Here is a 13,349-nt window from a genome sequence, read left to right as displayed (position 1 = left end):
CCAAGCAGTGTTTTAATTAATACACTTTTCTGTGTGGGTATTTTGGGTGTAAGCTAGCTGGGCAGGCAAGACAAACAGGCGGCCCATCTCTCCTTACAACAAGTGGGGGTGGCAAACACCTTTAATACCAGCACTTGGGAGACAGGGGCAGGCAGATCTCTGTGAGTTCGAGATCAGCCTGGTCTACAAGAGCTAGTTCCAGGACAGGAACCAAAAGCTACAGAGAAACCCTGTCTCGAAAATAATAATAATAACCTAAGTAAACAGGAAGTACAGAGCAAACCTCTTTCAAAACTATAGAAATGACAGAAGCAGTTGACTACAACACTGTGGCATCTATCTTGGGCCTAGAGGTCTGGATATCTGATAGACTTTTCTGTGAAGCAGGAATTTTGAAGGACTTGTCCTACCCTGTCTTGGCAAAGCTCAGCAGTCACTTTATTTTGTGTCCTGCACATCTAATTTGGACAAAATACTGTCAGTAGTGAAGGCAAGGGTAATTTCTTACATAGTGGCTAACTTTGACACAACAAAAGCAAACTCCATGTGGAAGTTCTTTGATTCCCATCATCCTTTTTTTGAAGCAAATTAGTACTACTAGGAGCATGTCTCACTCTCATAAAAAAAAACTTAGGTTATTAAAGCATCTTAAATGCCATATCTGTAAGTGTCAGAAGTGTTTGAAGACCATTTACTGTCTAAAATATATCCCTGTTTAACCTTGAAAATATAACAAGTTTAATTATTATAGATGACTAACTACTAACCTGTATTTTTAAATTATACATTACATTTTTAATGAGCTTCATAAGTACAATACCTACTCTACAAGAGTAGAAACATATATACAGCATAACAAAAATAACCTTAAATTTGTATCACTACACAAAAATCCATACCAATGTAAAATATTTGAGATTAATAGTTGCCTTTTAAACAATAATCGCCCCTTTTATCCTATCCTTTTAGTTTGCTTTTACATAAATATCCAAGGGCAAATAGCCAAAACCTTCTTGAAGAACATGAAGAAACCTGGGTAGCAAGGTAGCTATAGGTCCTGACAACGGTCTTTGCGTAAAGACAGCATACATTAGGTTCTACCGCGCAATGTATCTCCTCTCTGCAGAGCTCTGAAATCTGTTCATAGGTGCATCAGGAGACAGGTAGAGAGCAATCCTATCTGTACCATTTGCAAAGCAGAAAGAAGACTGGGTACATTTTCCAAGGTTAATTTCCTGGCTCTGCTAAGGTACTGTGGTTATGTAAGATGTTATTGTGGGGCTGTTGGATGAAGAGACACAGAAACTTCCTGTACTATTTTCTGAAACCTCTATGTTAGTCTAAAATTATTTCAAGCTTTAAAAACTGGACACATTTTGCTGAAAATGGTTTGAAAATTGGGGCAGACAGTGGAATATGAAGCAGCCGTGGGAACGCAAGACTCTGCTCTATGCACTGACAGGAACCCTGGGAGCATAACGAGGAGGAAAGTGCAGGTCATGGCACAGAGTTTGAAATGTGTACTCGAAAGACTCACGGGAAATGGAAGTGCCGAGATGTATGTCTAAACAGACTGCACCTGAAAGAAAAGCCATAGTTGGGGGCTTGGGGGTTAAGGAAGGAAGAAAGTGGGGGAACCCCCCCAGGGCATTGGGAATATTAGGAGACAGGTATGTACTCCTAGTGGTGACAGTTTTTCTGTGTTCCTCATCCCTCAACAAATGGCCCAGAAAGACGCCTTGCAGAAGAAACTCTCTCTAGTGGGGCTGCTATGTCAAGGCATATCGTGGCTGTTTTTTCTATCTCATGGGAAATGCCTGATATCCCAAGACAGAATACCCCTAAGAGACAAAGGGATGAAAATGTGGGAGACTTGGACTAGATCAGACTCTTCGTGTCTGAGGCTACGATTCCCACAGCATGAAGACCACACTGTGTGTACCAAGTACTGCCCAGACTACAGGAGCCAACCCAGCTTTTGCCATCTGACCTAGAAGTATCATCATCAGAAGAATGCTGCAATGCATTCTGGTCCATGGTTACCCCGGTTGTACTTGGAGCTAAGCCCCATGAGCTATCTCAGAGGCTTAGAGGTGCCCAGAGGTCTTCTGCTCCCTTCCTCCTTCCCAAATGCCCTCCACACGCTACCTATGTGTGAAGGACCAGATATTCAGAGAGACGGTACAGGATCAAGTGATCAGAGAGGGGTGGTCAGGGCTGAGCTAACCTTGCCCAGAAGACCATGCTTTCTCTCACACACTTTAACTTGCTGTCTCTGGCCTCAATGATGTCTTCAGGCCAGCATGAGAGGCTATGGGGAGATAGTAGTACCAGAGAGGAGGTGTGGGATGGAGGAATGTCTTGATTTCCATTGGCCTTTACTCATCGGCAGAGAGGACTGTGACTGAGGAGTATTTGCAGGGATGCCCACCTCTTGATATGAAGACACAACATTGCCATCTACAAACCTCACCCTGGAGAACCAGGAAATGAAATCAACAGCAACAAACTGCAAAAAAATAAAAATAAAAAACCCACCCCGATATCTCATGTTTACGTATGATTACAATACTGCATTGGTCAGCATTCATAGCTATCCTGCACGGCAATTGGACTGTGGACAGAGGGTTGGACTGTCCTTGCTTGGTGATCCTGAGATGGCAGCAAACTCAGGGCTCAAGTTGGGTGGAACCTGGGAGCGTTATCCTGTTTGGTGGCAAACACAGCATGCTTATATCCCAGGGGCATGATCTCCAACCCCAGGACCTGTAAACCAAAGAAGACCATGAGGATACAACAGTTACAATGATTGGGGTTCTAGACATTAGTTTGAGCTTCAGTGACTCTACCCTAAGCTCTGAGTGAGGTCCTTCAGATTCCAGATGGAGTCTCAGCTGCCGCTTCCATGGCGTTTACTGTGAGGGCTTAACAAGCGGTGGGAGACTGCAGTGAATACTCCCTGGGAAAATTCACAAATTTACGGTAGGCATGGGGCACATTCGCTCCTGGCTCTGTGTGTAGCATACACCACAAATTCCAAATAAGCATTCCCTGAAGGCCAGAGGTCAAGACGAGCAGGCAGCAAGAGAGAAAGAGGGGGCTTCGTAAGGCCTCTATTAACTGGATGTTTTAGACTGGGCTGTCCTGTGAGTGAGTCTAGTCCTAGTGTCTACCCTTTCTCTCACCCTGTTGTGTGTGTCCAGAAAGCAGAGATGAATAGGGGGTTGCCCTTGTGTCCTCTTGGAGCTCATTATACAAATAAACATAAATAACAAGGCAAAAGAGTGCAGTTGGACTGGTGGTCTCAGGGTCGAGAAAGGCTGGGCACTGTCCTGGTGTTAGCGGAGCTGGCTTCCACCAAGCCTTCTCTTCCATGGAGTAGATTAGGATTCAAACCAGTGGGTTTGCCTCAGGCACGTCCTGTGAGGGCGTCTTCTCTCCCACGGGCCAGACCTGCTGGGGACACCATAGACCCCTCCCCATGAAGAGTCTGGGCCTAGATGGAAGGGCGAGCTAGAGGTGACCAGGGGCGACAGAGGAGCCCCACCCCGGTCTGCGCCAGGTATTCTCACGTCTTCCTACTAGCCACTATACCATGCCCTGGCCCTTTCCTTCCCGCCTGTCCGACCACTACTCTCCGTATCTGTGCCTGAGACGGAGGAAGGGACCCGCATCCAGGTGTCAAAGACCAGAAGCAAATGTCCCCCTGACCACGTCATATCTTTTTTTTTCTAGGTGGGTGGGGGAAACAGAAGTAGCCGGGCCAAGCAAGCCGCTCCGATGCGGGGGTAGGGTGGGGTCGGGGGCGCCTCTCGTAAGCACAAGGCGAGGTGGTTCTCCCAGGCGGGCTGCGGCGGTTGGGGAGGGGGGGTTGGCGCACTCCCCCCAAGCCCCGCAAGCCCACGGGCCTCGCATGACATCAGATGCCGGGGAGCTCGCAGAGCGCAGGCGCGGGCGGAGCAGACGGGCGGGAGGGGGCGCGTGGCGCTGCTGGGGAGAGCGCTCCTCCGCCCAGCTCGGTCCCTGCGCCCCGCTCCACCCGTGCCTAGCTGCCCGCGCCGAGCCTCGGGCGTCCACAACGCGACTGTCGCCCGTGCAGCCAGCGCCGCCCTCGGCTGCGCCGCACACCCTGCCTCCTCCCTTTCCGCCGTCGCCGCCGTCGGACACGCAGCCGCAGGCCGGGGCCGGGCCGCAGCTGGGGAGTCAGGGGCGCGCGCAGCCAACCCTTCCCCCTCCGGCTCCCGCACCGCTCGCCGCCTCCCCTCGCCCTCCTACTCTCCCCTCCCTGCTCCTTCGCCGCTTCCTCCTCCTCCTCTCCGGGCCCCAGCTGCCAGCACCATGTCCGCAGGGGGAGATTTTGGGAACCCGCTGCGAAAATTCAAGTTGGTGTTCCTGGGGGAGCAGAGCGGTGAGTACTCGGTTTATTCTCTCGGCTCGGAGCCGAGTGCTTTCCCCATGCCGCCCATTCAGTCACCCCACTGGGGACCCTCCCAGCCCCGGCTCACCAAGGCCCTTCCACGCCCGGGCGGAGTAGGAAAGGGATGCAGATGGGGAAATGGGGCCGGCTCGGGTGGGGCCGGGCTGGGGAGGACCCGGGGTAAAGGATGGAGGCGGCTCCAGGGTCAGGGGATGAGGGTGAGGGTGGGATCTGGCTAGGGGTCCCCCGTGCAGGTGCGTCGTGGAGGACCGAGGGCGTCGGCTAGCACAGTGGCTCTAGGCGCCGGGCTCGCGGGCTCGCTGACTAGCTCGCACTGCGGCACCGGCTGCGGAGCACGGTGCAGGTGTCTGGGTGCCAGGGAGGGTGTGGGCAAGGGGACAGGAGCCTCTTTTGGGAGAACGAAGTGGGGCTAGGGGCTAGTCGCCCCCACCCCAATAAGGTTGCGCCCTAGGGGTTCCCTTTGGACCCTACCCGGAACCAGAGAGAAGGACAAGTCCAGCCCCGAAGCAGATGGCCGCTCGGGAATGGGGGACACGACACCTGTCCCTTTTCGAAAAGAGTGGGTGCAGGTGGTAGGGGAACAGAGTGCTTAGCTTCCCTGGCTTACATCTGACTGAGAAGGTTCTAGACCCACTGTCCTTCGCTAATTCATTAGCCTCTTTGGGGCTCAGGGGTGTAGACCATGAGAGTGAAGATTCTCTCCATAGCAGGTGACTTGGGGGATGGTACAGAAGCGTCTCATATCAAGGAGCTTGGCACTGGGCAGAGAAAGGCCTAAGCGACACGCCCTGCCTGGCTTCCCTGCCCCCTCCAGAGAGCATCATTGAAGCCGGTGGATTCTCCCACCCCCATCTCCCAGCTCACCGCCCTTCTTGGGGGAGGGGAGGTCACCGTGACAGCCAGCCAGAGCCAAAGGAGGGGGAGACTGAGGGTTTCTTTGCTGTCCAGGAGCCTCCCCACCCCAAGTATCTGAAACCCAGGTTGGTCCAAGGTGGGAAGCCCAGATGGAAGAGCAGCGACCCCTCTGATACCTGTAGGAAGGTGTGGCTCTATGAACCTCGGTCCAGGAGCCTCATCACCATCACCAGGGGGTTACAGAGACAAGTTAGGCTCTGAGCATTTCTGCTGGAGGAGAAGAGGATCCCCAGGGGGCGGGATCTCCGACTCTGGCTCTGGAAACCAGTCCTGTTAGCTGGTTTAGAGTCCAAGAGAAGGAAGGCTGTGGGAGGACCTGGTGGGCTCAGGCACAGTGCAGCTATGACGTGCGTGCGTGGGCTGTGGGGGTCACATGGCCACCTTCTGTCTGTTGATGCTCTCGGTACCTGACATGGAGGGTTGGGATCAGAATGGAAGACGTGGTTGGCTGTCCTGGAGAACTGGGTTTGGGACATTTCAGATCCAGCCCAGCCCAGCTAGGTAGTCAGCCGGCTCTGATTTCCAGTCCTTGGTAGATCCCAGTGTCACAGAGGACACTTCCATCCCTGCTGTGTAGAAAGGGTTTGGATGTACCTCAGCCCTAGGAGGGAACCTGCAGGTGTACAGCATCCTTGAGGTAGAAGTCTCAACTATATTGTCTTTTGCCTAATTTGAGGCCTCTCAGACACTCAGTTTCTGTCTCTGAAAAATGGCTGTCTCTGAAAAATGCCTCATGTTTTCCTCAGTGCCTGCACTATGCTCAAAGAATTTTGTTTATTCCAAGTCTGAACACAGTTCCATAAAGAATCATATGTGGTGGATTTGAATGAAAACTGTTTCCTTAGAAACACTGCTGATGGGGGAAACCCCTGCTGAGAGTTCTGCCAATCCCTCCCCCTTTGCAGGTCAGAAGTCACAAAAGTGAGAGTCTGCCTTTGCCCCAATGCTTCTGTGGAAAGGAAGCACCAGGGGATAGGGAGGGTTTGCCTGGAGACCCGTCGTGAATTGTGAGCACTTTAGGAGCAGGAATCCACATTTTCACTAGCCTGTCACTGGGAAATAAGATGACCTTCAATGGGGGAAGCCACATCCGGAACCTCTTAGAAAGGATATAGGGGCTCATGGATAGTTTGGGTGACCTAGAAGGAATGCTGGGGGTAGAGTTCATGGGCCCTTGGAACATGGTCCATCAGTGAGATTAATTGCTAGCCACCTTGATCCTTTCTGGCAGACAGCCCAAACTCCTGAATAGTTCCTTCCGCTTAGCTGTGTCATTAGTGAGTTGTTTACCTCAGCTTTACAGAGCCTTTGGTGTCTGTAAGTTGCAGAGGTTATGTGTATCCCCAAGCCCGGCGGTGTTGCCTTACCTATGCATGCTTTTGCATGCTAACATCCTTTGCAGCCTGTGCTGTGGAGGGAGGCTCCTGAGGTCTGATCCAAACCCTATCCTAGGTCTCCCTTCTTCTGTGATCTTGCAGGCTCCTTGCCTTCTATACCGGGGCACTTGAACCCGCTGAACTCTGAAGCATAAGCTTGCCTATCTGAGCTGGGTCTGCTGGTGATGAGGGAGGGGAAATACAGACATCTCCTGATCTCTACTCCTGGCAATATGGTGGTATGCTCTAGACTGGTGGGCAGAGATATCTGAACTCCAAAGAGGAGGGTAAGCCTTGGAGCAGGGTAAGGAAGAAGATACCCTGGGGCAGATAATCGCAGGTAGGCATGATGCCTTCAGAGGTACCAAGGAACTGGCTCAAATGGAAAAGCTTTTGAGTGCCCCGTCTCTGGAACACACCTCCAGCCTGGAAGAGAGCATGACAGCAGAGTCAATGTTATCACATGACCTATGGACTATAGTCTGGCTGGCAGTGCCAGCCCCGCCCGGGGTAGGGGCCTCAGTGGACGCTAGGGGACCTAGGGCAAGGTATTTCTTTGCATGAGGGAGGCCATCCAGTCCCGTTTGTGCTCAGGAAGCTGTCCGGGTCTTCCTGACTAATCCCAGCATGGATGACAATGGCGGGGAACACAGGAGGGTGACACACACCAGACCCTTGATAGCATCCAGAAAAGACAGACAGGCACAATGTCTGGAGGGGAAGTGGACCTGAAGGGTTTCTGTCTTCCTCCCAAGTTATCACAGCCTTCAAGGGCATCTGAGCCTCGCCAGACACATCTTGGTGTGTGTGGTGAGGAAAGGGGGAAGAAAGAGTGGACGTACATGAGGCAAGCTGTCTGCTGTCCCAGGCTGAGGTCAGTAGGCCAGCCTGTGCATCCGTAGGCCTGAGTGCAAGGACAGGAAGAGATTTCAGAGAAGCTCCCTTGCTCCCCTTCCTCTAGCCTGCTCGCCAGAAAGCATAGATGGAGGCACGGGATGTCAAGAGCGACCCTAAGGGATCTGGCTTGCTGGTGCCCAGTAGAGACTGACCCCCACTTCCTCCAGTTAAGGGTTAAGGACAAGCTGCCCACAGGCTCAGCCCTGTTCCCTGCAGCCTCCCTGCCCACCAGCACACAACTGCCCTTCAATAGCTTGGTGATGTGCCTGCTGCTGCCCTTCCAGAAGCTTTCTCCTTCTTTCAATTCCCAGGCCACAAATGGACACAACTTGGATTTTTTTTTAACAAGTACTTAAAAAAAAAAAAACAGTTGGTCATGTGCTATCCCATGACCCTCTTCTGTTGTTTCAGTTAGCTAAGGATTTTAGGATGCTCATTAACCCTTTGGGGTACCCAAATTCTGGGAGGCCAGAGCACTTCTAGAGGATTGTGTCTTAGTCATCTCCTGCCCTCGCCGCCCCATCTGTGGGCTGTGTGTGCTCACCAAATATCTTGATTTGAAGATGACGACATCCCTGATGTGTGAGATTTGATGATGGCCTGTTGGCAGATTAACAGTGAAGGAGTCAAGGCAGCTTCCCTGCATCCTGGCACTTGCCGTCTTCTCGTGCCAGAACTTCTTACCAGGGACACTTGGCAGGTTTTTTTTTCTTCAGGGAATTTCATCATTGTGCCATGGTCATGCACAGTCCCCTGAGATTCTCTAGGATTTCCAGCTCCTTTTATATCTCTGAAGAAACCTGGGGGAGCTCCCATCTTAGCAGGGTCAGGAAGGGCATGTCAGACCAGTTCTCTTGGGGACCTGGACTAAACCACCAAGCTCTTCTGTGCCTCAGTTGCTCATCTTACTTTCTTTTTTTTCCCTTAATTTTCTCTCTCCCTACCCCCTCCCTTGAATGATAATACACGAGAGAGAACCTTGGATGTTGGGTACAGACTTAGAACCCTTGATTTCTGTTTGTTTTGAGAGGTGTGTAGGAGAGACTCACATAGACACTGAGAAGAGTGTACCAGTGTGCTTTCTGGTACTGCACTGAAACACCCGAGTCAGGCTAGCTTTGTAAGGAAAGTGGGTGCCTTTAGCTGACACCGAAGAGTCAAGGACAGGGTGCTGGCAAGTGGCTCGGTTCTAGTGAGGCTGTCATAACAAATGACATCGCAGTGTTGGGAGTGATTATGAGAGCGTGAGGTCACATTACCACAGGACGGTAGATGGCTTCCAGTCCTTTCCCAGTCAAGCTCCAGTGCAACAGAAACCTCCTAAAATGTTTCTTGTCTTTTTATTTGTGTGGACGATTGAGTGGGAATGGGGGTAGGGGTATAAGATGGTGGCCAAGGGTCTTATATAGTCCTCACTGGCTTTGAACTCCCCATGTTGCTGAGGATCACCTTGAGCCCTCCAAACTCCACCTCCTGAGTGCCAGGGATTGAGTGCAGGGCCTCGTGCCTGCTAGACTAAGCACTCTGTCATCTGAGCTAAATCCCTGGTTCCACCTCTTAAAAGACCCACTACTACCCGAGGGACAAACCACATCCGGACTAGAGACTTGAAGACTATAGGCAGCACAAGAGAAAAATGGCGTCAATAGTTCCAAAGATAGATACAAGAGGGTTTGCCAGTAGAGAGAAAATAAAGTGTGCTGGCTGTGCCCTGTAGTGATGACCAGCTTTTGAATAATAACGTTGTCATTATCTATAGCCCTTAAATAATTATAAATCCTTTTAAAATGTAACAAAATAACTTCCTGTCCTTTTCTTCTACAATTGCACCCCTAAAGTCAGTCCATGTTGCCCTGATACTGCAGACAGTCCTTGGCAGACCCAAGAGAGGTGTATGTTGCATCCAGCCTGCCCTTGCCACCCAACCCCATTCGGTGTCTTTCACTGTTGCTGGACATACAGGGCTGCCTGGTCTTAATATAAACAATGAAATTGTTGGGCAGAACCATGGAGCCAGGTGAAAGGTTAGGTAGAACAGTAAAAGCCATGAATGGGGTTGAACTACTATCCTGGGCATGTGTGCATGTGTGTCTGTGTGTCTGTGTGTGTCTGTATGTATGTATCTGTCTGTGATCCTTTATTGTGTCTCACTGTGCAAAACGGGAAGATGGAGGAACTCTTGGTGGAGGTTGCCAAGGAGAAGTACCAGACACGCCCTGAGATGGGCAGCTCTTTTGTTCCAGACAGAAATACAGGCTGCTGGGAAACGGGGCTCCAGGCAGGGCCTGGGGACTTGAAGTCCCAAGGGGACTGGGAATGGCAGGCAGTCTTTGTTTCTAGAACCAGGGAAAGGATGGATGCCGGTTCACTTCTCAGGACTCCTGAGGAGGTCTATATTATATACCAGAACTTCAAAAGTCAAATTTTCTTTCTTATTTCTATGACTTTTGCTTGAAACTAAAGAAGGTTCATTTCAAAAAGTAAAATTTTTGGTGCCATGAGTATTTTTTTTATCACTTTAATAAAGTAGTTTATTTTTAGTATAAAAACATATTTATCTTGTGTTCTTGGTAACAAGACCAGTGGGAGCCTAGGTAACTGGGGCTACGTGCCTTGGCCTGGCGCTGTCTCCAGGGGGTGACACACCCAAGGGACAGACCTGGTTCCTGAAGGATACAGATGATAGTGTAGCCCTGAGGGCAGAATTGCTTCTTTAAAGTGGTCTTCAAGAGGGCTGGGAAGATGGCTCAGCCATGAAAGGCTAGGTTCACAACCAAAACTAAAGTGTTCTTCAAGAAATAGATAGAGAGGCTGGTTGTCGGTGTCCTTCCCTGCTAACCTCAGGTGGCTCCAGGTACCTCAGGTCTGGTGCCCCAGGATCCCCAGGAGCACTTTGTACTTTTCCGGTCACCCATGACAAACATGCAGTGATAATCATTTTGTGGTTCATGAGGCAGCGGCTTGGCTTCTGCCTTCTATTCGTGTAGCAAATTTAGAATTTGGAGCTGGGGCTGGAGAGGTAGCTTAATCAAGGGAGTGCCTTGCAAGCATGAAGAACTTTTTTGGTTCCCCAAAACTCATATTAAATGCAGGGTGTGGTCAGGTGGTGGTGGCACATGCCTTTAACCCCAGCACCTGGGGAAAAAAACAAAACTAACAAAACACAAACAACGGTAAAAAAAAAAAATTTAAAAAGTGAGTTGTGACAATAAATACTTTTAATCTCAGCACTGGGGGAGCAGAGGCAGGTATATCCCTGTGGCTCACTAGCTAGCCAACATAGTCTACTAGCTGAGTCCCAAGCTAAAGAGAGACTCTGTCTCAAAAAAAGGGAGGGGTTATGTCTGAAGAATGACAGGTTGGCCTCCAACCTACATACACACACACACACACACACACACACACACACACACTCACTCACTCACTCACTCACTCACTCACACACTCTCATACACCCCACCCAAGCATTTAGACCAGGTCATTGTCAAAGTCAGGCCTAGGGCCAAGAGCAGGGACAAAAGAACACTGAGGACTTAGGAGCATGAGGTCTGCCATAAATGACTCAGAACACCTGTGCCAAACACATTGCTGAAGAGGAACCGGCACGTCCCTGTGTAGAGCAGGCCGTGAAAGGTGTTGGAGCCCAGCACAGGAAGGACAGGCCTTTAGGAAAGAGGCAGGGTCCCTATGAAGGAGGCTGGTGACTCAGGCATTGTGTTGTGGCAGGCACTGTGTCTCCCCACACAGTGAATTGCTTACTTGTGATGCCTTGAAGGGGACCAGTAGAGAATCAGCCTTCAGCCTACTTTTACTGGGGACTTCCCGCCCAGGGTCTAGCTGGGAACCAGTTACCAACAAGGGACGAACCCATTCAAACAAAGTGTCAGCTTGTCAAACCACCTGCTGTGTGGACTGTGTGCCTGGGTCTACAGTGTCCTGGAGACTCAGATATTATTTGTCCCCAGCTCCACTCTGGCTCCTAAGACTCCTGGGTAGGGTGGCTTCTTGGGCCAGTGGAGCTCAGACTCTTCCTTCTGTAATCTGTGCTGGCACCAAGCACGATGCCAGGAATACAATGTCACTTCAGCATGGAGGTGAGCACGGTGCTGGCGTGAGGGGCTGCAGGGGGGCGGTGCTGGTTAGGATCAGGGGTGGCCAGCTCCGCTCTGGCTCCTCTCTCCTGGTGTGTTTGGTCCATCCTCTACTTCCTGTCACCAGAAGGCATTTCTTCCACATATTGATGACCTAAGATGAAGGTAACCAGGAAGGTGACAGCTCTCAGGCACCCAGGGCTCAGATAAGGAAAGAGCCAGAACCAAGGCAGTGTTGGTGACCCTGCCTAAGCTCCTGCTCCAGCCATCACTATGTCCGACCACCCGAGTCCTGGGCTTCTGCTCTCACTGTCTGGATGGTGTTTGGGTTGCAGCAGGACCACGCATGCTCCTTTTCCTTAGTTCATGACCTTGCTGGAATTTCACAAAGATCAAATGTGTGAGTACACGGCACACGGTTAAAGCCCAAGTGCCAGCTGGCTTTGTCAGTAAAATCGTGACGGAAGCCTCCCCTCCCCTCCTCACCGTGCAGCTGTTAGGGAAAGGTGCATAGGTGCACGGAGCATTTCTGCAGGTACGCTGCAGCCCACAGCCTCAGCGTGGCATGGTGGCTCTTCCATTTGACAGTGGAAGAAAAGGAAGCTTTGTGAGGAGGAGGCGTCTGTGGACCCAGTAAAGCCCAGAGGCAGCCTCTACTCAGCAAGGAGGAGACCTGGGCCTCTGGCTTAATGTTTGCTCCTGCTCAGCCCTCCTCGGTGGCAGGACGTGGCACCAACTCACCAGCCTATCCCTTCAAGGGCCACCAAAGCCCCTCATGGGAAGAGCACTTCATCTTCCCCGACGAACAGGAGCAGAAGCTGTGTGTGATGTGGCTTGGGGCCTGTGGAGTGTTCAGAGCGGCACTTGGCCTGAGGTAAGTGGGAAGACGCTCCAGCCATTATAAATAGGAAGCACTGTATACAGAAGCAAGGCTGTGGCCCTGGTCTGCTTAAAAGAGCCATTGGAAGTTCTCAGAGGTTTTAGGACGAGCGGGAAAGCACCTGCAGGCATGGAGATGCAGGGGTCAAAGGGCTTTACTCTGCCATGACAGTAGAAAGCTTGGGGCTTCTGGAGAACGGGGCATGGTTCAGGGCTGCGGGCAACCTGGTGGCCTGCAGGCGTGGGAGAGCAGCAGGTGTAGGCTCGAGCCTACTGATGTCAGGGCCAGACCTAACGGGCCACCCTTGCCTTCCCACGCTGGTATCTGAGCCTGTCTTGTAGAGAGCGGGACCCATGGAGGCTTGGACAGAGGAGCCCATGCTCATGATCCTAATTTGAAGGTCCAAGTGACTGAACTTGGTCCAGGTCCGACAGAGGACATTCAGAGCATAGAGTGGACTTCCGGGGGTCTAAGTTCAGTCCTCTGCCTCGTCTGGCCTGCCTAGTTGAGCGGGTGTATTCTCTCAGTTTGATCTTCAAAGAAAAGCCTTGGGACAATGAGAGGAATAGGGGAGGACTCACAGCCTTGTCTCACACTGCCCTCAGATGTCCCAGAAATAACCACTTTGAACTCCCCTGTCTGCCTTGCCTCCACAGTAGGCTGGGGCTCCTGGCTACTCTGACCTTGGGGGCAGGGGTGTTCTAGGTTGTGGTAGGCCTTCCAGACTTCCCTCTGCCAGCTGCTCAGGCAGA

The 13,349-nt window shown here is 51.4% G+C and overlaps 1 protein-coding gene across 2 annotated transcripts in view; it reads left to right on the top strand.

The window, feature by feature from the left end:
• Positions 1–3,880: 3,880 nt before the first annotated feature.
• Rab6b (RAB6B, member RAS oncogene family) overlaps positions 3,881–13,349 on the top strand; it is a 59,705-nt gene continuing 50,236 nt past the window's right edge. Inside the window, exon 1 of one of the 2 annotated variants that reach the window (XM_075964836.1) lies at positions 3,881–4,408. In XM_075964836.1, the coding sequence (XP_075820951.1) occupies positions 4,339–4,408 (70 nt within the window). In that variant the 5' untranslated portion in view covers positions 3,881–4,338. Of the gene's footprint in view, positions 4,409–12,349; positions 12,592–13,349 lie in introns of those variants that run through there. The other variant, XM_075964837.1, reaches the window with a different exon arrangement.

Source organism: Microtus pennsylvanicus, chromosome 3 (genome assembly GCF_037038515.1).
Source record: "Microtus pennsylvanicus isolate mMicPen1 chromosome 3, mMicPen1.hap1, whole genome shotgun sequence".
Classification (NCBI taxonomy): Eukaryota; Metazoa; Chordata; class Mammalia; order Rodentia; family Cricetidae; genus Microtus; species Microtus pennsylvanicus.
Note: the sequence above shows the minus strand (reverse complement) of the source record. Positions and strands in the feature narration are given on the sequence as shown.